Here is a 23,994-nt window from a genome sequence, read left to right on the forward strand (position 1 = left end):
TTTAGGATGAAGAATGCATGAAAGGTTGGATATATAATGTGAAAAAAAATAAAATTTTTAAACATCCTTTCATTAAAATGCACTAAAAAGTAAAAAATAATTTTTTGAGACACCGGGATTTTCTTAGTTAAACATGTCTACAAAACTAAAAGCGTGGGCACCAAACACAGAAGGAAATGCTACAAGAAGAAAAATAAATTTTTTTCTTTCTTGTAGTATTTCTTCCCATGTTTGGCACCCAAGCTTTTATTTTTGCCGACACGATTGATCGTAATAAAATCCTGGTGTCTCAAAAAATTACTTTTTACTTTTTAGTGCATTTTAATAAAACATGTTTTAAACATTTTTTATTTGATTTTATACTTTTTAATTTGACAAATTGTAAACGATTTATGATTGTAACTACAGCACTGTATAAAAAATTGAACGTGGTATCCTGTCGAGTCAAAGGTGGTTTGAAAAATCTGTAAAGTTGTTAACTTGTTCTGTCGAGTCAAAGAAGGCATGAAAAATTTGTAGAGTTGTTAACTTATTTTACCAAGTCAAAGAAGGTATGAAAAATCCAAAGAGTTTCATACAAATCCTGAGATACTGGGAGGGGCCACTGCAGGGTCACTAGAGCCCACTGCTGACCTACTGATCATGTAAGGTTATATTGTCACCGAGATTGAGTAACCATGCAAAATTTCAGGTCCATTGGACAAAGGGAACAGGTCGGAAATTGAGTTACAAGTTTTGACACAGACAAACAGACAGAACCTTAATATAGTAAAGCATCTAAAATTGTATCTAGAATTGCTGAGTGTTTAAGACAGGAATGAATGACTGTGTTTATTGTATACTGTATTTAAGCCAGGAATGTGTGTGTGTTCAGTTCATGAGCTTTTCTCAGTATGTACAAAGTGGTTATTGTTGTGGAAGTTTTACTGTAGTGTAGCCTTACCATTTAGCAGCTACAATATGATGGGGCAATGACCAGCTTAAATGTTGGAAAAAAGACCTCCCCATTAGTCTGCAGGGAAAAGCTGAAAACTGAGGAACACATCAAATATTAGAAGTAACTTGTGAATTATCACTGAAGACCAAGTACTCAATAATCACTGAAGACCAAGTACTCAATAAGCTGGAAAGCAGGGACTGTAGATGCTGAAGGGAAGAGTTTAATGAAATTTGCCACCAAGGAATATCTTTTCATGTCTCTGTAATCAGTCTTTCCTTGGTACAATTAGTAGAAAGAAATCCAAGGTATAATAGTTAATGAGTGCTTCCAGGGAGTGATTAACATAAACTGCTAAGAAAAAATGTTGAAAATTTCTTTGGGTTACTAGCTTTTAAAAGCTAAAATAACTGGAAATTTATAAACTATCCTTTAAAGAACATGTTCAGTGGCTACTGATGGAGCATAAAGAGGCAGAATTATATAGTACAGTATACCTTACCTTCAATGAGAAGCTATTGCAGTAATTGTTACAGAATACTATAGTCACCACATGCTATGTAGATGCTGAAGATACTGGACTATGCACTTATCATTTGCTCTATTACAAAAGTGACTGGGATACTGAGAGAGAGTTTTTTTTTTTTTTTTTTACGTGTAGAAAATTATGGTTTATGTTGACTACAATCCTTGCAGCTTTAGATGGTGATATGAAAGATATGGTATGATGATAGATACGCACTGGAAACAGCAGTACACAGTACTGTGACTGATTAAGGGAAGAATGCAGAGTTATTCCATCATTGTTCTCAAAATGATTTGAATGGAAGAAGACACTTAGCAGATACAGAAAGGTTGTTTTAAGTAAACAAACCTTGTGCAAAAGTTGTAAATGGTGAGAAGATAGTTGCAAATACTGTACAGTGGGTTATGCAAAAGATGAATACACTGAAATGGAATTGGTAAAAACTTTGAGAGTGCTATAGTACTGTATAATGGACAAAATTTATAAGTTGACATGACTGTAGAATTATTGCTTGTAAGATCAACATGGGTTTTAGGATAGGAAATTATGAGCGAGGAGGAAAACTTGACTTGAGAAACTGCTGCAGTAAAATGTAGGATACCAATAGTTTTTGCATTGTGTTGCTGTGCATGAAATGTCATATCTTAATTTCTTTAGCTTTACATTATTTTTGGCCAAGGAGCTGTTGGTGACATTTACAGTACTGTAGTATGTAGATAAGAACACTCAAATGAAGCTGTACTACAATGTGCAAGACATGGATAGCTAATAAAAGTATCACAGGGAAAAGTATATACTGTACTGAATTTTGAGTGTGCATGTTTAATGTAAACTTACTATTTGTAAGTTATTTTACTGTATATTTCCACTAAAACTAACTTTTTGTAAGGGGAATGTTATAGCATATAACAATAAATAATTTTGAAACTTCCTCGTACGTATCTCAGCTAACTCGTATTTTTCATTTCCTAGAGAAAGGTCAAGAGATCTCATTTTCAACCATTGCATCCTTGGCCAAGATATTTGATGATAGCATTTCTTCAGATGACACCTATGACCCCACTGATGAATCCAGCGTGGATGACTCCTCATTTCTTCAGAACTTGGTTAGTAAAACTATATATTATCCAGCCATTATAGTATTTTTTCAAGCATTTTAGAGGTAACAATCATAATTTTATGAAACCCAGAGATGTCAACATCAGAATGTTTTGCAGTTGTTATAATGCAAATTAGGCTTCCTGAAAACATGCCTTTTGTAGTTCTCAGTTATTCTGGCGAGAACTAGCAGTCATTTTTAATTATGCATTGAATAAATCTGAATATAAAATTTAGGCCAAAGGCCAGTTGCTGGGACCTATGAGGTCATCCAGTACTGAAAATAATGTTGAAACAGTTGTTAGGTGAGGATGGAAAGAAGGATGGAAAAAAGAGAATATGAACAAGGCACAGTAAAAGAATGAAAGGTGATGCAGCTAGGGGCTGAAGGGAATGCAAAGAACCTCAAGTAACCTACAGTACACCACATGAGGTGCACTAGTGGTACTACCCCCTTACAGGATTTATGCATTGAGAACTAGGTTATTATTATATAGGCACTGGTAATTCACATATACAGTAGATAGCATTTTGCTCTCATTTCCTAGTCATAATTTTTAATGGTCCTTAAATTACAAGAATTGTATGTGCCATACTTTTCCATATTAAATGAAAATTAATTCATTTTTGAGGTATAGGTGAGCAGTCTCCTCTGCATTACCTTCATTAAGTTGGGCAGTGATTTCCTCCCAACTGTTTTATTGTTGGATACAGATGCAAGCAGATCAGATAATTTGTCAATGCCATAGTGATTTAAAGAATTATTACCAATGAATGTTACTTTTACCCGAGACCTTTAATTTTTCAACTTCCTGAAGTTTCAGCCTTACAGTTTAGACAAGAGCTATATTTACGAAGAATTTGTTAGATATGTTTTATGTAACTCTAAGATTATCTTTTCAACTTTTTGAAAAGTCTGTATAAATATCGAGACATTCCTGTAAGTGTTTATTTTTTCATACACGTCGGGTCAGGCTACCCAAATTTGATTTGAAGAATAGGGATATAAGAGCAAAACTAAAATTAATTGACACTAAACAAGACTTTCATTACATTTTCATGAAAACTTAATATTTTGTTTACCTTTGAAATAATAGGGAAGCAAGGAAGTCTTAAACTGCATGTACTACCAAGGACCTTCAGGTATACTTTGGCCATCTTTCCCAATTTTTATGAGCCTGCTGCTGGTAACTGCTCTTTTACTGTTCCCCCAACCTGTTTACCTTCCAGGAGGATTACTATTCCAGGTTTCACACAACATTTTTCCATCTACTGTATATTCATCTACTTCATGCTCTCAGTAACTGAAGGACTAATTCTACTCTCTCCTGGTACTCTTCAGTCCCAGGGTTGTCTTCATGGATTGCCTGATTTGCAAGGTGCAGTTAACCGTGCTTAATGCCAGTATCTTGATAATTTATCTTCTACTGTTTTTCTTCTTTGCTGTTTTTTGATAATTTGAGTTTGCATTTACCTTTTAATTTCATTGTAATTTGCTAGCATTAACTGTACTTTGCTCTTTATTGGATTCGTGTAGCAATTACATCTGCTGCTGCCCATAATTGTTAGGTAGCTCTTGTGTATCCTTGTATTTTGCCACTGAATAGCCATTCTTTTAATCTTTGAGTTTTTCATGTCGGAGCCTTTCCAGACTGTGTTGTATTTGTTTTAAGTGCAGTGATTAGTATGTATACCTTTCTGGACTGTATGTTGTGTTTTTCTAAGAGCAGTGATTAGTGTGTATTTTGTGCATTTTTGCTGTCCTTTACTGGGCTCAAAAAAACTCACTGGAGCTGTTTCTCTCAGCATGCCCTGTATATGCCTATTACTTGGGCACAAGATCCAAGTTCTTTCAGTTTATCACAATCCCAAGGTTGTGACAAAAGGCAAGGAAGCATTGTGTGTTCTGGACCAACTGCAACTTTAACCAGCCAGTTGTCAATATAACACACACCCTATGCTAGTGGGCCAAAGCTGACAGAACACCCAAGGGGACTGTTGCCAGTCTGAAGTGCAGCATTCTGTACTGGCTAGACAGTTCCTTCTTGGACAAAACCAAGTTAGCTCTTGGAGGACTGATGGATGGGCATCTGACAATAACCTATCCTTCAGATCACCAAGAGCATGAAGTCGACCCTCATTCCTGAGTCTAGCACAAAACTCATCCTCCAACCTTCAGTTCACTTATCACCAAGAAAGCTAATTGTAATAATGCTCATGATATGTCATCTACATCATCTAGCCACTCTTTTTCAGCATTGTCCTTGCCTACATTGCTTGGAAGTGAGTGGACCTTGAAAAGTACATTCCGTAACAGCCCTGATGGATGCAGACTACCCCTCCTTGTAGTAGCAAGAGGAGGGAACAGTCTGCCTTACCATCCCCATCCCTTGCCTCCTCCTAAAGCCAGAACTGGAGGGAGGAGTGCTTAAAAGGCTATTTGACTTCTGGCCCTTTAGTAAGGAAGAAAAAGAACACATACAGGTGTGGCTATTGAAAAAGAACACATACAGGTGTGGCTATTGAAGGTTGGCTGCTGTATCCTTTGATGCCCTAGGGGGTGTGACAGACTGCAAAGTGGATCAAGGTGTCCTGGTTATCAAAACACTTCTTCCCCACTGCTGCCTCAACTCTACTCATTGGAAAGCATAGAGGAACTCGACTGATCTGTTCTGTTGGGCAAAGCAGGAATACTCTCAGCCAACACTTGTTGAAAGAAGAACAATGCCAAAAGGACTTGTCTTTTCACAATGAAGTTTGCCCATAGGATACACTTTGGTTTAAGAGGAAAGTCAACTGCTCCGTAACACAAATAATCTCTAGGACTTTGACTTTGTCAATGGGCTCTCATTTGCAAATGAGAGTCCATTGACAAAATCAAGAAGCATGTTCAGCCAAAGGTTGAACCTTGCTTCTGCCTATAGCCATGACTCTAAGGATCCTGAATGCCATAACAGAAAAGGAAAAAACTTGGAGCTCCACCATAGGGAGGTAGTTTGTAAATTCACAGACTGATGAAACTACTTGAAGGGGAGTATCCTATGTACCCCTGTTGTGTTATCAGTGGGGAAAGTAGTTTGAACGATCTGCTGGATGTCAGGGAATCTTCTCATCTGCAGATCAGGAAGTTTAGATAATCTAATCGAAGACATCCTGATCAAGCAGCAACCACAGCAGTTGAAACTCTTAACTTACCTTCAGAGTGCACCCTAAATTATGCTTTATCTTTGAAGAAGTGGAAGTTGCTTCCCCAAGATAAAGTTCACAAAGGCCTTGGTGATCTCTAGAAAAACCATTACAACTATTTGAGGGAGTTCCGAAGTACCCTCAGGTCCTAACAGATTCTCCAAAGCATAAGTTGGATCCTCTCCTGTAAGGGCTCTCAAGACCTTGGATGTGAACAATTGGACCTGCATGGTAGGACCCCCATAATGAAGATTGATCATGAACAGACTCATGAACTGAAACACACCCATATCACCCACATTCTCTACCCTCCACAAATGGGTATTGGAATTGCTGTCATAACAGTTAGAGGGGTGATGAACACGAGAATTCTCAGCCTTCTTGCAGAGGGGAAAGGGAATGGCAGGCACCTGTCCAGGAGGGTGTTTAGTGTGTCAGGATAGGCACAGTATTGGGGAAAGGGTGACAACAACAGTGTTTTGTCCTCCCACTGGACAAGAGCACTAGTCATGGGATGTCAAATACTTGTGACCTTTGCATGAAGAACATTAACACTTTATAATATCCAGGGCATCTACAATGATCATTCTTATAATAAGGGAGAATACCCAGGTACATTCCAGATGCAGTCACAAAGGAATGATATAAAAAGTCACATTAATAAGCCACTCATACAAAGAATCATTCAAGAACAACATCCAGGGTGGAATGTGTCAATTACATCAAGAGTACACTGGTCAAAAGGGATTTTATGCTGCAAACCTGTGTGTAGGTGTGTTTTGCACACCCACACTGGCTCCCTTAAAAATTGAAAACTTGTTACAATATTTCAGTGATTGGACCAACTGTCACCTTAGGTCTCCATAGAAAGACAATGGGTTTGTAACCTCTTAGAAAGAACAAGATGTTAACAGCTGGGCAGATGGAAAAAAATGAGGCTCTCTTCTGCACTGTACTCTGAAGACTCGTGCTCAGTGCTACAGTACCTTGGGAATGAAATTTGTAGATTAAAATATGAGATTTATATGTGTGATGGGTTTTTGGTGAAACTATGTAGTTATTGTATTGAAAACAATCCTTTTTTCAGACACCAGTCAAGAGTCAAGGAAGATATGACTTTAGACCTTCTAGCCAAGGAGCATGCAATCCAATGGTGACCATTGAAAGTCCTGAAGCTTTTGAGAGGGTAGTGAAGAGAATGGAATTATTGTCAAGACGTAGGTCCCGCTCTCTCCGACAACAACTGTGCTTTCAGTCAACGTTGCCACTTGAATCAGAATATGGCATATTGCTTTAGAGATTTCCAAGGTACTATATGATATTGTACAGTACATATAAATTTATAATCTCTGGAATGCGTCAATGTGAGTTTACAGTATAGACTGTATCTAAAATTTTAGTCTTCAAATGACAATAAAGTACTTTTTGAATACAAAACCATTCTTGAATACCTTTTTTACTACTACATCTTTGTATTAATACAAATTTCATTGGAAAACTTTACATGTATGCACTGAAGAACACTGTACAATTATGATCACATGTAAGTTTTAGAATGTTTTGCAAAACTTGAAAAGAGATTCGCAGCTTTTTTTTTTTTTTTTTTTTTTTCTTCTTCTGCATGCAACCAGGTTCTGACTTGGTATGCTTCATACTCGTGTAGATAGTGGGATAATATATCCTGCTATATACACGAGTATGAAGCATCGAACTCTTGTAGATAGCAGGGTAATATACGTGCTATATACACGAGCAGGGTAATATACCTGCTATGTACATGAGTATGAAGCATCACAAGTCAGAACCTGGTTGCATGTGCAAAAAAAGAAAAAAAAAAATGCAAAATATTCTAAAACTTTCATGTGCTCCCATTAATGGAAGTATCATATTTGCACAGTGTTCTTCAGTGCATAAATGTAAACTTTTCCCCATGAAATCTTGCATGAAATCTTGCATGAAATCTTGCATAACTGAATTATGTACACAAAAATTAACTATAAAAAATAATTACAACTTGATAAGAAAATTAATTAAAAACAAATAACGAATAATTAGAAGAACCTGAAACAACCTTTAGACCTTGACAACAAATAGGAATCAAAAACCTATTCACACTGGAATAACTGCTTATTCCACTCCAGCAATAAATTTTGATTATAATAATAACTATTTTGATTGTTCATCTTTATTAAACCATAAGCTAAACGGAGCCCCTCTCATGACAGGCAAGTCCATAGCAATTTAAGTGTAAATACTCCCAAAAACAAGTTTGAACCTTTAATATGAAAATACACAATTCATTTCAAACATGTCCTTAACTTTGGTAACCTTTTATATAGTTCGAGTGACTCAATGTTTTAAACTGCCAAGATGTTATCACTAAATTTTTGTGCAAATATATCACAATACTTGGCAACCTCACTGCAATAAGAGCTACTTCATTTCAAACATATGCACTAGGACATGACAACAGCATACTGTACTGTATTTAACACTTGAGAAAACTTTCTCTTCCAGCTTCTTGAAATACAACTGTAATGCTGCTTTAATATCAGTTTCCATGAAGTAAATGGCATTTCGCATTCACTGGCAGATTATTTTCCTGATACTACCCTACCTTTTTCCAAAAGGCAAGATCTGCATTAAATACCCTGAGGCTCATATATGACGAGTCCACTCAGCAATGAACCAAGAATGCACACGGTGTCTCTCTGATGCAACCACTTGCATCTATTAAAATATTATCACACTGACGGTCAATACAGACCAAGTTATCATACCATTTCTACAAAATACACTTGTCGGACCAGAATTTTTCCAGGGTAGCCTCACCAGTTCCACCTCATTGATGACAGAGGCTAGTTTAATTAATTTATCCTTTTAAAAGTATTTGGCACCTTCACCTAACAAATGGTGTCACTTCACTTTCTTGCAGAAGGGGAGGTGGTTGGCTGGTGCTTGGATCATAATTAACTAGTCTTCTTCCCACCAGATACTTGTCATTTTTTATGTGTTCATATAAGCGGGTAAACTGAACCACTTGCATGATGATTAAACTTGAAAGAAGAGTAATGACCAACAAAGCTGGGTAAATCCTTCGTTCCACCAATATCTGAAATGAAACAATGTTACGTGATAACAATGTTATGTGATACAACTCTGTAGATTTTAACAATGTTACGTGATACAACTCTGTAGATTTTAAAAATATGAACCAAGTTAGTTGCACAAAAAAACAAGATTATGCCTGGTACTACTACCTCATGATTTCTTGCTTTACTTTCACTTCTCACAAACAAAATAGTGTTGCAATCATGTAAACTATCAAATTTTAGTGTTCTCTGTATGAACATCAGTGAAATATGTCATTGCAAAATTCAGAAATACTTGTGCAACTTACTAATGCACTAGGTGGCGCAATGAGTGGAGCAATACTATGGGCTGTCACATACGGCACTGTAAGGCAGGCACCGAGACAAGCTATAACAGGAAGGGCAGTTTGCCCTACCAGGAGATTCAAGTCCAAACCACGAATACCTCCTAGATAAATATGTTCAAGATTTGTTTTCAGCCACCAGTTTGGCCCCATCATTACCAAAGCACACATGATTTTAGTATATAAGACTCCCAATGCCCAGTCCTGAAAGAAATACAATAAATACTGTATACTGATAATTTCTTCAGAACACAAATTTTATCAATGCAAGTACTGTGCTGAATAATGTGACAAATATATTTCACATCTATAGAAAATTAGAGTATAGAAAATACTAAACTCACTGTCATAGCTCTATAATTCCCTTTAAGCACTAATATTACTTGTATTGCTAACAACTCCTCAGGTATGTTTAATGATACATCAAGAAATACATCTAAGAAAGGCCATGCATCAAGCACAGACTTCTGCCTCCTACCTGCCACAAAAACAGAATTGGTGTTTGGTAAAGAGGTACTCGAAGTGGTATGACAATCACCAGTTCCATTAGAACGCCAACCATTAGTGGAATCAACACTGCCACAACTAAGAGAGCCACCAATGCTTTTGTTCCCTATAAAATTATAATTTTAATTAAAATTAGTCACTTCAACTTAAAAATATTAAAAACATTATTCCAATTACTCTTCACCTTTTATAATCCAGTTGAACCTCAAGATGACTTACCATTATACCCCACTGCCGAATCCGGAGAATAACCTGAGTCCAGCCTAACATAATCCACGAAGCTAGAAGGGTGATTCCACGTATACCAAGCAGGCATAAGTACAACCCACAAGCACCAGTATACAACTCATGTACCTATATAAAATAATCTGTTAGTTTTCAGTAACTTTTTTTCCAAATACTTTTGGATACTACTTTACTCAATATTTAGTTAAATTGCCAAAATAACATGCACTTCATCAAAAGTTTCTTTTTGAAAATTGTATCTTAGACTAATGCTCAAGTTCATCCTACTCCAGAGATCTATGAGTAGGTTCATCAATTCAAACTTGCTCCCTAAATGAAAATATATCTCCTTTAATAACTATGATAGGTCGGTCAGATTTAGATGGGTGACATGGGCTTTTATGTTCACACTTCAGGCTACTATCTATGCGACATTTAACTTCAATGTAACTAAAGGAAAAAAGCACTAAATTTTCTTACCTTTGTGTCTCCAAGTGCAAGGTACATACAATGTCTCCCTACAAGGACTGGAAGGGTGAGGCATATTATTGATGCACCTGTTAAACTGACACACATCATTATCACCAATCCCAAAATCCTTATACCAAACCATCGTGGACGCACATAAGCCTGAAAACCTGTAAGAAAACAAATCTTGTAATACAAATCAATTCTGATATCTCTTACAGCATCAAGATATTAAGCAATGATGATTAAAAAAATACTTGAACAGCAATAGCATTTACCAGTTGGGCCATCACGCTGAAGTAATGCTTGATGAGCTGCTCCAAGACCACCACCTAGAGCATCACCACCACCACCAACGACAGGATTAGCAAGTCCATCTGCTGGTTCCTCCACTTCCTGTGGTGCTGCTACATCATTTGCTGCCGCATCACCATTACCACCATTACCACCTGCATCACCGCCTATAACAACTCCACCCTAAAATATGTACATACAATTGACCATTTAAGTTCTAACATATTTACATTAATGAAATTTAAATCACTAAAACACAGCTATATATTGTACTAACTACTGTACATCAGTTACTATCCTGTAGTACACCAGATAAGCGAGATCTTGGCTTACACAATACCAACATAACTACGTTGGATGTCCCTAGATTATATAGATCAGAAATAGAAGACTAATAAAGCCAGAAGCAACAATAAGGTCAATTTAAACAAGACCAGAATTTAGCCATTATAGGATTGTCTATGATAAAACTTGGAGTGTAACAGACAACAACCCAACTATCCATTTTGTATGAGTATATTGCTTTCAAGAAATTAAATTCTGCATTAATGGTACATACAGTAATAGTAAGTCACTACTAAGCCACTACTACCTTTCCAATACACTTCAAAAATGCTAAGAGGGTGGATATTGCCTTGCAGTTAATGAAATCTGCATTTACACTACATTTTTGAGAACTAGAAAATATTACAACTTCTACTCATCTCGAAAAACACTAAATTCAATAATAAAATTTAAAGAGTTAAGAGAAAGTACCTAAGCAATCCTTTTCAATATATACAGCAAAAAGCCTACCTGAATTTTTACTAATACACCTATTGAAGGATTTTTTTTTTTTTTTTTTTTTTGCTACATGGAAAAAGAGTAGATTTGGTAAAAGGGGCTTGGGATATGATACCTGGAATTAGAACAACTGAAGACTGTTAGCCTATTTATAGTTTATCAGTTCTCAATTAGTTCTTAAAAGTTGGGAGGATACATTCGAAGACAGGTAATCTAGCACAGGTGAAAAAATTTCTAGTAGTTTGATCTTTAAACTATTAGAATATAGTTATCATGAGCAAATTAAAGAATATTTTAAGTCTTTTAACATAGAGAAGATTCCTCTACATTTTGAGAAAGCGATACAAACCTGAGTATCCAGAGCAACATCACCAAGTAGATATGACCTCAGACCCAAAACATGTGACACAGCTGCACACCAGTGCCTCACTAACAACTTCAACCATATTCGTGTATGACCTTGTTCTAATAACGCTGGGAGAATAACTTGCAATAGCAACAGCTCCAATGACAACTCACTCACTGGAGTATCACTGAAATGAGAAGATAATCACACTGACATTTGCTTTCATCAAATACTACTATTCAAACTATAGTTTTCATATGTAAAATGTGGTTTCCATCTGCCAAATTTTCACACATCCATTCATATAAAAATTATCATGCCAATAACTACTAAAAATGGTAAAATTATAAAAACTCAAAACACAAACCAACCTTGAAAGAGTTATATGGTATGGTAAGAAGGAAGGCCACAGCCCATGGATTATTTTAATGGGTAACCACAACATAAGAAGGACAGTAGACCCAAATATTACCATGGATGCTAGAAATCTTCTCGTGTGGCGAACAATGGGTAAGTGTATCATCTGTAAAGACAATTATTTACCATTAATAATAAAATACAACCTTTTCCATTTGACAGCAGAACAGTTAATCTTTAAATCAAACTAAGTAAGTTACTATTGCACTGCTCTTCATGGCCAATGGTAAAGCAATAACATACTGTGCTATGTTATGTAGAAAGCAGAAAAGACATAACGAACACAAGTGGAGGAGAATGTTGACACCTCTTTAAACCTGAGGTTTTAATGCATTTCTTGGACCCAAGTATAGGTCTACATGCAAGAATGAATTATTTCACTTTAATTTTCTCTATACACTGCATTTTGTATACAGCACTCAATAAATGTAATATTTCTACTTCATCTACAGTTATTCGCTTAAGTACTGTAAAGACATTTGTGCACTCAAAGTGATGGAAAATAGTCAGAGAGTTTTACATATTCAACTAATATTTTTAACAAAACTGAGTTTTTTATTTTCTTCATATCATAGGAGGTATCGATGCCCTCAAATAAATAAAGAACATTACCAGAGAGTTTTAGTTTCCAGATAAAATTTTAATATGGTCCCTAATACATCTCTCTGAGCATAAGAATAGCTTAACCCCTTGTGGACAGGTAACATACATATATTTATTCAAGACTTCAGGCCAGACAATTTGAACGAATTTTGCGGGAAATGTGCTCAGATCATTTCCGTGGGCCATAAATGAATCATGGCAACTCTTGCCCCAACTCTAATAGCTAGCTGGTACAGCAGAGAAGGATCAGTTTGCCTTGCGATGTTGTAGGGGAATGTTATCCAAAACTCCCATCCAATGAAGTCGTAAATATTTTACAAAATAAATATACTCAGAATTTGTTACTGCTTTTAGTTCTTATCTATTATGATACTGTGTAAGCTGTAATTATAATTTCACAAAAATAAAAAAAATATTAGAAAAAACACTTATAACTTGGTAAAATTAGCATATTTTGACAACTGTCTTTTGGAAAAGAGGTCCAGCACCAGGTTGGGAATATTCACTTTCAACTTCCCCTGGAAGGTACAAAAAATATTTAACATTTTTTTCTTATATCATGTGCACATGTATATCTTCCTCTTTCCATTGATGAGTTTTTTTTTTTAATTGGCCACCCTTAAATTTAGCCCGGTCTAGGGGTGCACATAACACAGTATATTTAGCCCAGACTGTGAGGGTTAATCTACTTTACTAACAAAGTAATTTTAAGGAATCATTAAATAATAGCATTCTATATCAAGTGAAACACTGCTCCCTCTTTCAAGTCTCATTTGTTTTAAAATGAAGTTGTTAATATCTTTTTTTAATTCTCTTAGGTAGCCAAAAAGACCTTTTTTTCAGAACGTGGTAGGATAGCAAGGAAAAGTTTGGGGCAGATCCCCTGTTTCTACAGTAACAGAAGTTCGGAAGGTTCATGATGGGAAAATGGGAATGAAAGCACAATATACTTAAAATGCTGCATTGAAATATCTATTGAAGCAAACAACTTTAACACTTGAGCAAAGGTTCTCAATATAGCAGCATCAACTTTAACACTTGAGCAAAGGTTCTCAATATAGCAGCAAAATCATTAAACATCTGCAAAAAAGAATTAAGACAACTAAAAGGGTGCAGCATATCCTCAAGTACTACACTGATAACCTATCAAAGGTGTGACTTTATCCATTTGAAGACCTTAACGCAATCTTCTACACCCTGCCTCTTACTGTTGCCTAGTTGAAAAAGTTAACAGTAAGCAAAATAAATGTAAAAATGATGTGAGTTACAAAGAATACATGAGGAGACTTTGATAACTACACACTGATCAAGAGCAAGATATACTAGACACTGAGAATTGGTAATTAACAGTAAATAACAGAAATGCAAAAATAATGTGAATTATGAAGAATACTTGAACAGTCCTTGATAATTAACAACCCAAGGACTTAAGAGCAAGATATACTAGAAACAGAGAAATGTGCAATTAACATTAAGTGATACAAAGGCAAAAACATTGAGAGTTATGAAGAATACAAGAGCAGTCTTTGATAATTAACTCAACATTGGTTTAAGAGCAAGATACACTAGAAACAGTGAATGTGCAATTACTTGCACATAGTTACTGGTGAACTTAAAAGCTTGAAAAGATGTAAAGTATTCATATTTCAACACTTTCTTTTACAATCTTTGCATTCTAATAAAGAAAGGACATAAAAGGAAGAAGTATGAATCTTGTTTAAGAAAATAAACTTAGGAGCACTTAACAAAGCTGTTGCCAGCTCACTAAACATGAGGACAGATGGTTGGATACCTAGGGGGTCCAAGTGACATTAGTGTTGGAAAGTATGGGGATCATTGCAGACTACAACATGGGCATTTACACTACTGATGGGGCTATTATGAACTGGGATATTAAAAATTAACATCAAGAACATTTAAGAACACTTAAAACAAGAAATTTAACTTACTTCTTGTACTGGATTGAAATCTGGATCATTGAGGTTTCTAAGGAACCACAGTACCCCTGGACGCAAAACTTCTCGAAGGAGAAGGATGAAAGAGGCAAAGTAAAATACATATACCATTCCCACCAGCCAATGAATGAACATGGATGTCCCTGGAGCCATCTTGAAGCTTGATTCTCGATCCTATTAAAAAAAGAAATTGACATTTGTAAGTTAAACTGACCATAAAAAATACATTACATAAATACTTATAAAGTAAATGCCTGACACCTTGCCTTAGTATATACGACTATGGTGTATATTTTGAGCCATTTTTGGGGGGAGAAAAAAGGGGGATCTTGTTTGGGAAATAATTCTGTAGCTAAGCCAAATTGTTAAAAGATTAAGAAAGCCAAGATCACCACTAATACAAACTTAATCAAATTTGTTGCAAGATAAATTTGCTCCCCACATATTGATTACTTTTAACTTATCCTTTTTTTTGAGTCTGTATTAAATAACCAGATAAAATAAATGTGTTGGTAGTAAAAGAAAAAAAAAATTTTTTTTAACATGAAACATTTTTTATAAAACCTATCAATCCCACCGAGACCTTATCTGTGAGCTCTACATAACCAATGAATTTCATATGAAAATTCAAGATTTTTAATGCAACATTTTTTCTCCCAACCAAATTATTAACCATAAATAGGCCGCAAATTTGGGCTCTCACTGATTGGTTTGACGATTTGGTTCAAAAGAAATTTCACACTACTGTATACAAATGCATTTCTTACCTTAAGAGTTGCATCAAAAAGTGATAATGAGCAGATGTCAAGCCACCACCCTCCTATTAAAGGGAACACTCCAATTTCTACCACACTCAACAGAGCCACTTTCACTACCACATAGCATAAGCCTAAAACACGTTTAGACCTGTAGAGAAAGAAAATAAAATTATTTATAATCATATTACTATGTCTTATAAAACATAAGTTTTACTCCGTCACAACCCCCTCAATCATATTATCCTGATATTCACAGGGTCAGTGTCCCCAGGCACACGTCTTTCATCACCTAGCCAGAGCATCATTCACATGTAAGCTGTTTGACTTCACCAATATTGAAAAGGTGTTTGACATTTGAAAAGATAGTCAGACAAATAATTAAATGGGCATTGCGGAAGCAGCGGGTACAAGAAGCTCATTAAATTAGTGATCTTAATTTACAATAACACTACATCTAGGGTACAACAGGAGTACCAAAAGAATCTGATAAACAGCATTGAGCCCTTTGCCATTTAAACTTCCACTTTGCTTACATGACTTGACTTAGAGCAGATAGGCCCATGTCAGTTCCTTCATCAGTCAAAATCCTTCCTAAACAGACTACTGAGGTACCCTCATTTCAGGACTTTCTCTTTGCATGAAACTGCTTTCACACATGATGCATAAACCCTCTCAAAATTAAAAGATCAATGCTATTACTTGAAGTGGCTACAAAGGAGTGCCTTATGTAAACAAAGGAAGCTGAGGAATAGGTGGTGGAGATGTTTATAAGGCAGAAGAGTGGAATTGATGAGAAGGGAGTTGAAAACCCTTCTGCAACAGATGGGTACACCATACAAGTGAAAAGCACTTCTATTACCTTAGAGACACACTGGACTGTGAGGCATGAGTAGTAAGAGAGAGAGAGTAACTGCAGCAGAGAAGAGATGGACAGAAACAGCTAAATTACTGGTAGTTAAAATGTCCAATTAGTAGAGCGAGCAGACTTTTGAAGTGTACATTAGGCCTGCACTACTCTACACAGCAGAAACTTGGACACTTACAAGGAAAATGGGAGGAAATTGCAGAGGTGTGCCACACAAACTTAAGATTCATGACTGGAGTGCAGTAGGAAGATCATACTGCAAATAAACTTGTGGAAAGATGTGGTATCAAGAGACTGGAAAAAAAAGATTGAGATGCTGTGGACATATGATAAGACAGGATGAATAAAAATTATCTGTACAGCAGTAGACATGGTAGTGGCAGGACAGACTTGTAAGACGACCCAAGAGAACAGGTGGAGAGGTGTGCTATCAAGTCTGGAAAAAACACACTAAATCATGAAAATCATTTAGTCTGAAAAGCAATGCATAAGGAAGCAGCAGGGCAAAGACTTATAAGAAGACCCAACCTAAACCTTTTTGGAGTTCAACCAATAAGAGTGCAAGGCAGAGGAGTGGCAAGACCTAATCTTATGCACCTAATCCTAAAAATCGAAAACCGACGCAAAAAAATTTATTATGGTGATCTTCACTGTTCATGCATTTGGAGTACAGATCAAAGCTCTACTGGAATCTCCCAAGTTTGTGTGCTCACCAATCTTCAGTGTTCAGTCATCACCATTCTTTAATATTAACTTTCTGTCATTTTTCTTTTCATTGCTAATCATGCTTTTTTCAACGCCTTTTAACTTTTTCTTTTTGAAAGACTACCAAGCAAAGGCCACAAAAACTTCTGCTTTTCCTTCGTCTCCTGGGACATCTTAGAGCAGATACAGCATGAACAGGCAAAGTGAAGACTGAAGCAGGATCAGTGGCAATGGCAGGAAACAATGTTGTGCTGGCAACAACACTGTCCAAAAAGAGTTCATTAACCAGTGACTGGTCCAAGCATTTCCTCCTCAAACCAGCCAAGGTGAGACCTAGCAGACACCACCCCAGAAAGAGCAGCAGGGGTAAGGCAAGCACAAAACTTGGAAGAGAGGGTGACAACAGTGGCGTGTTGCCATGGGAAGATGCTCAATGAACCTTGTTTGCATTCCTCATCCTTGACCTGTATAACTTCACTGGTCAAGTAACCAATAAACATACTTGATGTAGTTCAGACACTGTACATTCTTGACTTCTACCAGCTATACACAAGAAACGAGGATCAACTGTCACAGACATAAGCCCAGCACACACTGCATCCAAGACATTTTCCCTGACCATTCTTTCTAGAGGAAGAATTTGCAGGCATCATCATTCTAACCACAGTTATAATACACACAATCTACAAACAAGTCATTAAGAATTCAAACAAGGAAACACAGGTAGTCCCCAGTTATTGGCAATCCGGTTTTACGGCACTTGTCTAGCGACGACGATAACTGGATTTTTGGCGCCGCTATGCGCCGATCCCCAGTTATTGGCGCCAATCCCCAATTATACAGTATACAGGATTTATATGTTACTTATTGCTGCATACATACAATACCTAGTTAAACTCACTGTCTGACTTGAAAAAACATGAAGTTAAGAATTGTCTCATATTTAAGACGTGTGCCTCATAAGTTTCTTAGCTTTCACGTCTTTCACACTTAGAGGGGACTACTGTATCAACAGTGGAAAAATATAAATACTGTCCTAACTTAATTCAACATATAAATTTGCAGTAACCTTAACATGTGCACATAACCACCTTCCATATATCTTAAAGAAAAACCATGCACTGTAGATTGTACCTTCAAATGAAATCAAAAGAACGTGCATTTATATTTATCAATCAAAAATATCGAATTAAGGCAAACTTTTGACTATCGAATTAAGGCAAACTTTGACCAGAAAACCACAAAAGTGCTCATGTTAACTATTAATCCTAATTTAATAAAATGTAATGCTCTGAGTCATACATACCTATTTAATCTGATTATTGCTGCTAGTGTATGTAACAAGACCAAGCATAACCCAACGACACAATAACCACAGAGCGCAGTTAACAGGCCTTCAAAATGTGATGCTGATACCCAACCTTTCAGTTTAAATCCAACTATAGTGAAGTGACCAATATGGTATGGACAAAAGGCTGTGAAAAAACAAATTAGGACAATTATTTATACTGATAAAAATAATTATACACAAACACTGTACTTTGTCAAGTCACTATAATTTGTATCCACTGAGTTCTAAGCAACAAAAATTTATTCTAAGCAACAAAAATTTACTCTTTCCATGTAGATTTATCACTTCCCTGAAATGCATTACTTTGGTAACAAACATGTCACTTGGATTAATCATCACCTGTTCATCAGGACTGGTTATGCTTCCCAGCATTATAAAAAACATCTCCAATTAATATTACACCAAATCTTCTGCCATCAGCATTTCTGGCTTAACATACCCCACTTGACTTGGATATAAAAACCTCTTGGAAAAACTGAATGGACAAGTCCTGTCTGTTAAATTCATAATAAAAACAGAAGAATAAAATTGCTTGACCTTCTTAGACATTGTTATTGGATGTCAACATTTTCTGTGTAAACTTCCTATATATATACATAAAAGCAACTAATAACTGATGTCCATTATTTTTCACACATCATATCAATATGAAATCTCTATTCTCTTCAGTACTCCTGTGCCCATTACATGTTAACAGTCCCCAATTCCTGGATAATGAACTACAGAAAATTGGAAAAACAGGTGAGGTTTTATGTTATCCCACTCACATGGATACTTATTACAATAAAGCTGTGAACAAATTTTATGCTAGTGACAAGATGAAAGAATTATCTAAGAACACTATTTGGTTATATTGTTTCATTTGCTTTGAATCAATCAAATCACTGCTGATGATATTAAAAATGAAATCAATCTTTCATATAACATCCTTACAGAAGCTGTCCCCACCAGAGTAGTAACACTATTTATAAAATAACTGTATATATTATCATGCATTTTATCTGGGTCAGACATGTAAGGTGTATTTTGGAAATCAACATAAATATTCAGTTAAAACTGGCCAAAAGAATACTACTGACTGATCCCAATGAAGTATGTTAATACTACTGACTGATCCCGCTGAAGTATGTTAATAAGATACAAAAATATTGTATCCAGAAATCTGCTTGAATCTGCAAGAATACAACAAAGGAAAATAATTTAAGCCCAGGTCTATTCACTCTTGACCTTATTCTACACAAGATGTTTAAATGTTTTATCCAATTACCCAAGTTAATCCTACACAGCTGCTCCTAACATATAGGGGTAAATTCAAATAAAATAACCTTTGAATGTTTTGAAACAGCTGTATACCCCTTTAATCTTCATTGCTGTTTGTGAAATAAAGTCTTCCTTGTAATCCTTAGTCAAAGTGTTAATGCTAAAATCACAAAAAACACAGTTCCTTAGAACTAAGTCAACTTACCAAATACAAGAATAAACATTGTGTTTAAAGAAACAACCCAAAAGACATGTTCAAGAAACACAAGTGAGCCATCTAGTCCTAGGAGTCGCTCCCAAGTGAGCTCTTCTGCAGCCCTATCCCACTCTATAGGATTCCAATTCATATCATCAGCTGCTGCTCCTGGATCCATATTATTATTTCCAGGAACTCCTTCATGTAAAATCTCCCCATCTCCACCTAAAAAATTCAGTTAAATCCTTACCAAAAATTATAATCACTAGTATATACTCAGTATTTTTATTACACAAAAATTTCAATTTCAAAATATTCATATTACAAATCCTTATTATTTAAAATTATACCCCAGGGATCTTAACTGTCACACTAACCACAAAACGCAAAATAACTTGTCAACAGAAGTCTCCATTGTAAAGAGTGATGCCCACCCATATCAACTTCCACAACATTACAGCACATACATTTTTCACAATATCTCAATAACTCAACTAACATTTTCATATAATAATTCTTAATGTGGTTGATCATATTCAAAGGAAATAAAAAAAAAAATATTCAAACCTTCAGCTATATTTTGATTAGCTGGAACAGCTGCTAGTACTTGATTAGGCTGGTCTTGTCCACCTTCAGGATTTGGAGCTTCTAATGGAGGAGGGGCTGCATTATCATTGACAGGGTGTGCTGCAACATCCCCATTCACTTGATTAACCACACCGAAGTTCCCATGACCTTCATGCTGAGAAACAAACAGAAATCAAACATGATGCAGTACATTCCAGTTAGGACAAGATTTGAGAAAATCTGAAAATGAAAGCTAACAACCTCTGATGTTGCAATAAAAAATGTTTTCTCTCAGAATAAATGCAAGTGTTATTAGCAATATCATCAAACAGCCTTGTATATATACTTTAAGAATGTATACAGTGGAACCCCGGTCTCCGACCGTACCGAAACTCGACAAAATCGGATTCCGACACGAAATGCCGAGTAAACTTTGCGCGGTTCCCGAACAACAAACCGGAATCCGACCCGACGCGATCCGACCGTTGTGAAACATATGATGTTTGTAAACAAAAGTGTTTGATAACGCCGCGCTAGTTGGCGTTGTTGGTGGCGTTCTTCCCACGCACATTTAAAAGCACTTACAGTAGACTCTGAATGGAATTTACCATAAATTAATACAATCCTGAACGTACACAATGTTTATGTAATTACAGTAGTACCGCGATACGCCACCAGGATGGCGCTCTGGTTTGTTTACATTCGCGCTTGCCACAAGCTGCCCGATGCCGGCGTAACTTGAGGCGTTTTCTTAATTTTATAACAGACTCTACAGTACATTCGGCTTATTTTAATATTGTTTTATTAATTTAATGTAATGACCAGGCTTGTTTTTCATTGTATTTATCATTAACAACAGTTTTTGTGCGTACCCGTTACAGTACATTCTGGAGTGCATATGGGCTGCCTAGCCTAGCCTGCAGCGCTCAGTCTACCACTGGTAGGCCAATTTTTTTGATACAGTATGCATTTAAAACTGTAAGAAGACTTCTAATAAGGTAAGTTATTTAACTCTGAACTTATTTAATTGTAATGTGTGTAGTGTTTTGTATAAAAAGACAAGGTTGGAGTAGTGACTGGTGGTCAGGAATGGATTAATCCATTTTCAGTTATTTCTTATGGTCGAAATTAATTCGGAATTCGACAAAATCGAATCTCGACATTCCTTCTAGAACGGATTAGCGTCGGAAACCGAGGTACCACTGTACATACATTTATGTACATTATGTGTGATGAACTGTATACTGTAATGTGTACTTATTTGAGATTGGCTACGCTAATTATACCCCACTCCCCATAAAGATTTCATCTGATGTACTAATGCTCTTTACAATAAATACTTTAAAGTTTAAACCTTATGTAGTTACATACTACAGCCAAAGAAAAATTAACATTAGTAAATTTACTTTCTTGATATGCTGAAGCTCTGTATTAATCATAATTTTATTTAGATATACAGTACAGACAAAAATAAAAATTCCAATGGGGGCAAATCAGTGCTAATATTGATCACTTTCAAGAATTAAAATTTTAACTGAATGAATGGATGACATAGATATAGTCTTTCAGATTTATAGATATGTTATCTTTTAATAACAGGTATATCCTGCTTTATGTTGGATCTTTATATGCTAGAGTACTTTAGGTTTCTATAAGAGACTTTCATAAAATGTTCATTTCGGCACACTGATATTAAATTATAAGTTTTACAGATATGTATTTTTCCTAGATAATACAAATTAGGGCCTTTTTGTAGGAGTATTCCCAATGCAAGCTAGAAATGGTTGTTGAAGTTTATAATAAGATGGCAAGCAGGTGAGTGGCAGGGTACCACTAACATATCTATAGGTAACCTGGTCCTTTTTTCTTTGGCAGACAGGGACGATGGGACTGGCTGAGATAGGTTTATGATAAAAGGCTCTGTGATTCATTCTTACAAGAATACAAACCACAGGCTTTTATGTTGGAAAATTACTTCTAAGGTGAGAGGAGTGTCTAAAGAACTGTCTGACACTGATCTGAAAACTGAGGAACATGTGAGGTTGTGAACCTCTGTCATGTCATAGAAGTCTTCACTTATAGCAAAAGTCTGGATAGCCAGTCAAAACCAACCTGAAATTGTCACATACCCAGTCATGTAAATGGAAAGGGAGGGATGACTCCTGCAACCTCCTATCCAGTCTGACTAAAGGAAGCAAAGGCTGATTGGGCCCTGCCCCAGAGTTTAATTCATCATGTTGGAATCAAACTCTCAGGAAAGATCCAGGGAAACGTTGCCAGATCCAGGTCTTACAACAGATGCTTGTTATGTAGCTTCCTGCTTCTGCAGTCCAGCAGTCTGGAGAGGTGCAAGGGAGGGATCTAAGGTGTCCATTTACCAGCCTAAGCCTAATCATTCACCTCAGGCCAGATCCAAACTTTTCTGCAATGAGATCAGAAAACTACGACTGAGCAACCACCGAAGGCCAGGCAAGGAATCAAGTGGCCTACAGGCATTCTCTTGTGGAAAGGGGTAGGAAGCTTGTCAGTCAAGACCTTAAAAAAAAAAATGAAGTTTACCTGGGCAGGGTTAAGCTTAACATAAACTGTATGGTCTAAAATGAGCTGAGATCATGTCTTTCCCTCGCAAAAAACTGGAAATTCTGTTCAAAGAACACAAGGTTGGAAGGGAAGTTGGCCAGAGCTCAAGTAGGAAGCAATATGAATACCGAGACCTGACACTGTCCCAGGGAAGAAACAAGAAGCATGTAATTCCAGTCATTCCATTAGGACCTTCTCTGCATGAGGACTGAGAACCCCATCAAACCTCAAAGAGAGATGTGTGGCAGTTGTATGGCAGAGTGAATGAAATCAAGACTTAACCCCTATCCCTGAAGTCAAGTTACACCAGCAAATAGATGAGACAAAGCTCATGCAAAATCTTTAGATTAAGGGGAGAAATCTTTTATTTCTTCAACAGGACAAATGAAAGAAAATGCTCCATTGGCTATGGAGGAGAAAGTCTACCTGGAAGGCCAAACCTGTCACAAGGGAGCCCATACACCAATGCAATTCAAGTTGACACAGAGGAAGAGAAAGTCAAAGCTTCCCTCCCCAAAAAAAGAAATCATTGCCACTAAATACCTGATGAATATCAAGTTCCCTGGGTCCTGGGTCCTTTGGTGGGAAGCCAAGGCATCATGAGATGTAGGAATACTCCTACATAAAAAGTTCTGGTTTTTGGTTTCTTAAAAATTTAACAACTAGATAGACTAAACATGTTGAAGGTTCTAACAAAATTTCTTTCAAAGATTCGTTTCCAATACTTAATACACACTGATGGTTTAATGTTGGGCAGTCAGTAAAACTATGTTTCATTCTGTGCACTGATCTGCATTCTACATAATCAGGATTGGGTCATAAGAGTTATTCATAAAATACCCAAGAGCCTTATGAGTGTGACAAATCCAAAGATATGCACCTCTTTTTGAAATAAAATCCTGCAATTCAACAGTTGGGTTTATTGACAAAT

General features: G+C 36.3%; 2 protein-coding genes across 7 annotated transcripts in view; one reads left to right on the forward strand and one right to left on the reverse strand.

Moving 5' to 3' along the window:
* Nucleotides 1–7,184, forward strand: part of LOC136831519 (uncharacterized) — a 185,572-nt gene extending 178,388 nt beyond the window's left edge. For all 3 annotated transcript variants that reach the window (XM_067092085.1, XM_067092084.1, XM_067092086.1), the window contains exons 10-11: nucleotides 2,436–2,569; nucleotides 6,835–7,184. In XM_067092085.1, the coding sequence (XP_066948186.1) occupies nucleotides 2,436–2,569; nucleotides 6,835–7,044 (344 nt within the window). In that variant the 3' untranslated portion in view covers nucleotides 7,045–7,184. The remainder of the gene's footprint in view (nucleotides 1–2,435; nucleotides 2,570–6,834) is intronic.
* Nucleotides 7,185–7,916: 732 nt separating this feature from the next.
* The window catches only part of LOC136831515 (E3 ubiquitin-protein ligase MARCHF6-like), a 37,879-nt gene continuing 21,801 nt past the window's right edge, over nucleotides 7,917–23,994 (reverse strand). For 3 of the 4 annotated variants that reach the window (XM_067092065.1, XM_067092062.1, XM_067092064.1), the window contains exons 5-17: nucleotides 20,484–20,658; nucleotides 19,926–20,141; nucleotides 18,416–18,584; nucleotides 15,549–15,687; nucleotides 14,776–14,955; nucleotides 12,178–12,329; nucleotides 11,810–11,993; nucleotides 10,662–10,860; nucleotides 10,396–10,553; nucleotides 9,910–10,044; nucleotides 9,662–9,796; nucleotides 9,148–9,387; nucleotides 7,917–8,859 (exon numbers count right to left, since the gene is read on the reverse strand). In XM_067092065.1, coding sequence (XP_066948166.1) covers nucleotides 8,647–8,859; nucleotides 9,148–9,387; nucleotides 9,662–9,796; nucleotides 9,910–10,044; nucleotides 10,396–10,553; nucleotides 10,662–10,860; nucleotides 11,810–11,993; nucleotides 12,178–12,329; nucleotides 14,776–14,955; nucleotides 15,549–15,687; nucleotides 18,416–18,584; nucleotides 19,926–20,141; nucleotides 20,484–20,658 — 2,295 coding nt within the window. In that variant the 3' untranslated portion in view covers nucleotides 7,917–8,646. The remainder of the gene's footprint in view (nucleotides 8,860–9,147; nucleotides 9,388–9,661; nucleotides 9,797–9,909; nucleotides 10,045–10,395; nucleotides 10,554–10,661; nucleotides 10,861–11,809; nucleotides 11,994–12,177; nucleotides 12,330–14,775; nucleotides 14,956–15,548; nucleotides 15,688–18,415; nucleotides 18,585–19,925; nucleotides 20,142–20,483; nucleotides 20,659–23,994) is intronic. The other variant, XM_067092066.1, reaches the window with a different exon arrangement.

Source organism: Macrobrachium rosenbergii, chromosome 48 (genome assembly GCF_040412425.1).
Source record: "Macrobrachium rosenbergii isolate ZJJX-2024 chromosome 48, ASM4041242v1, whole genome shotgun sequence".
NCBI lineage: Eukaryota > Metazoa > Arthropoda > Malacostraca > Decapoda > Palaemonidae > Macrobrachium > Macrobrachium rosenbergii.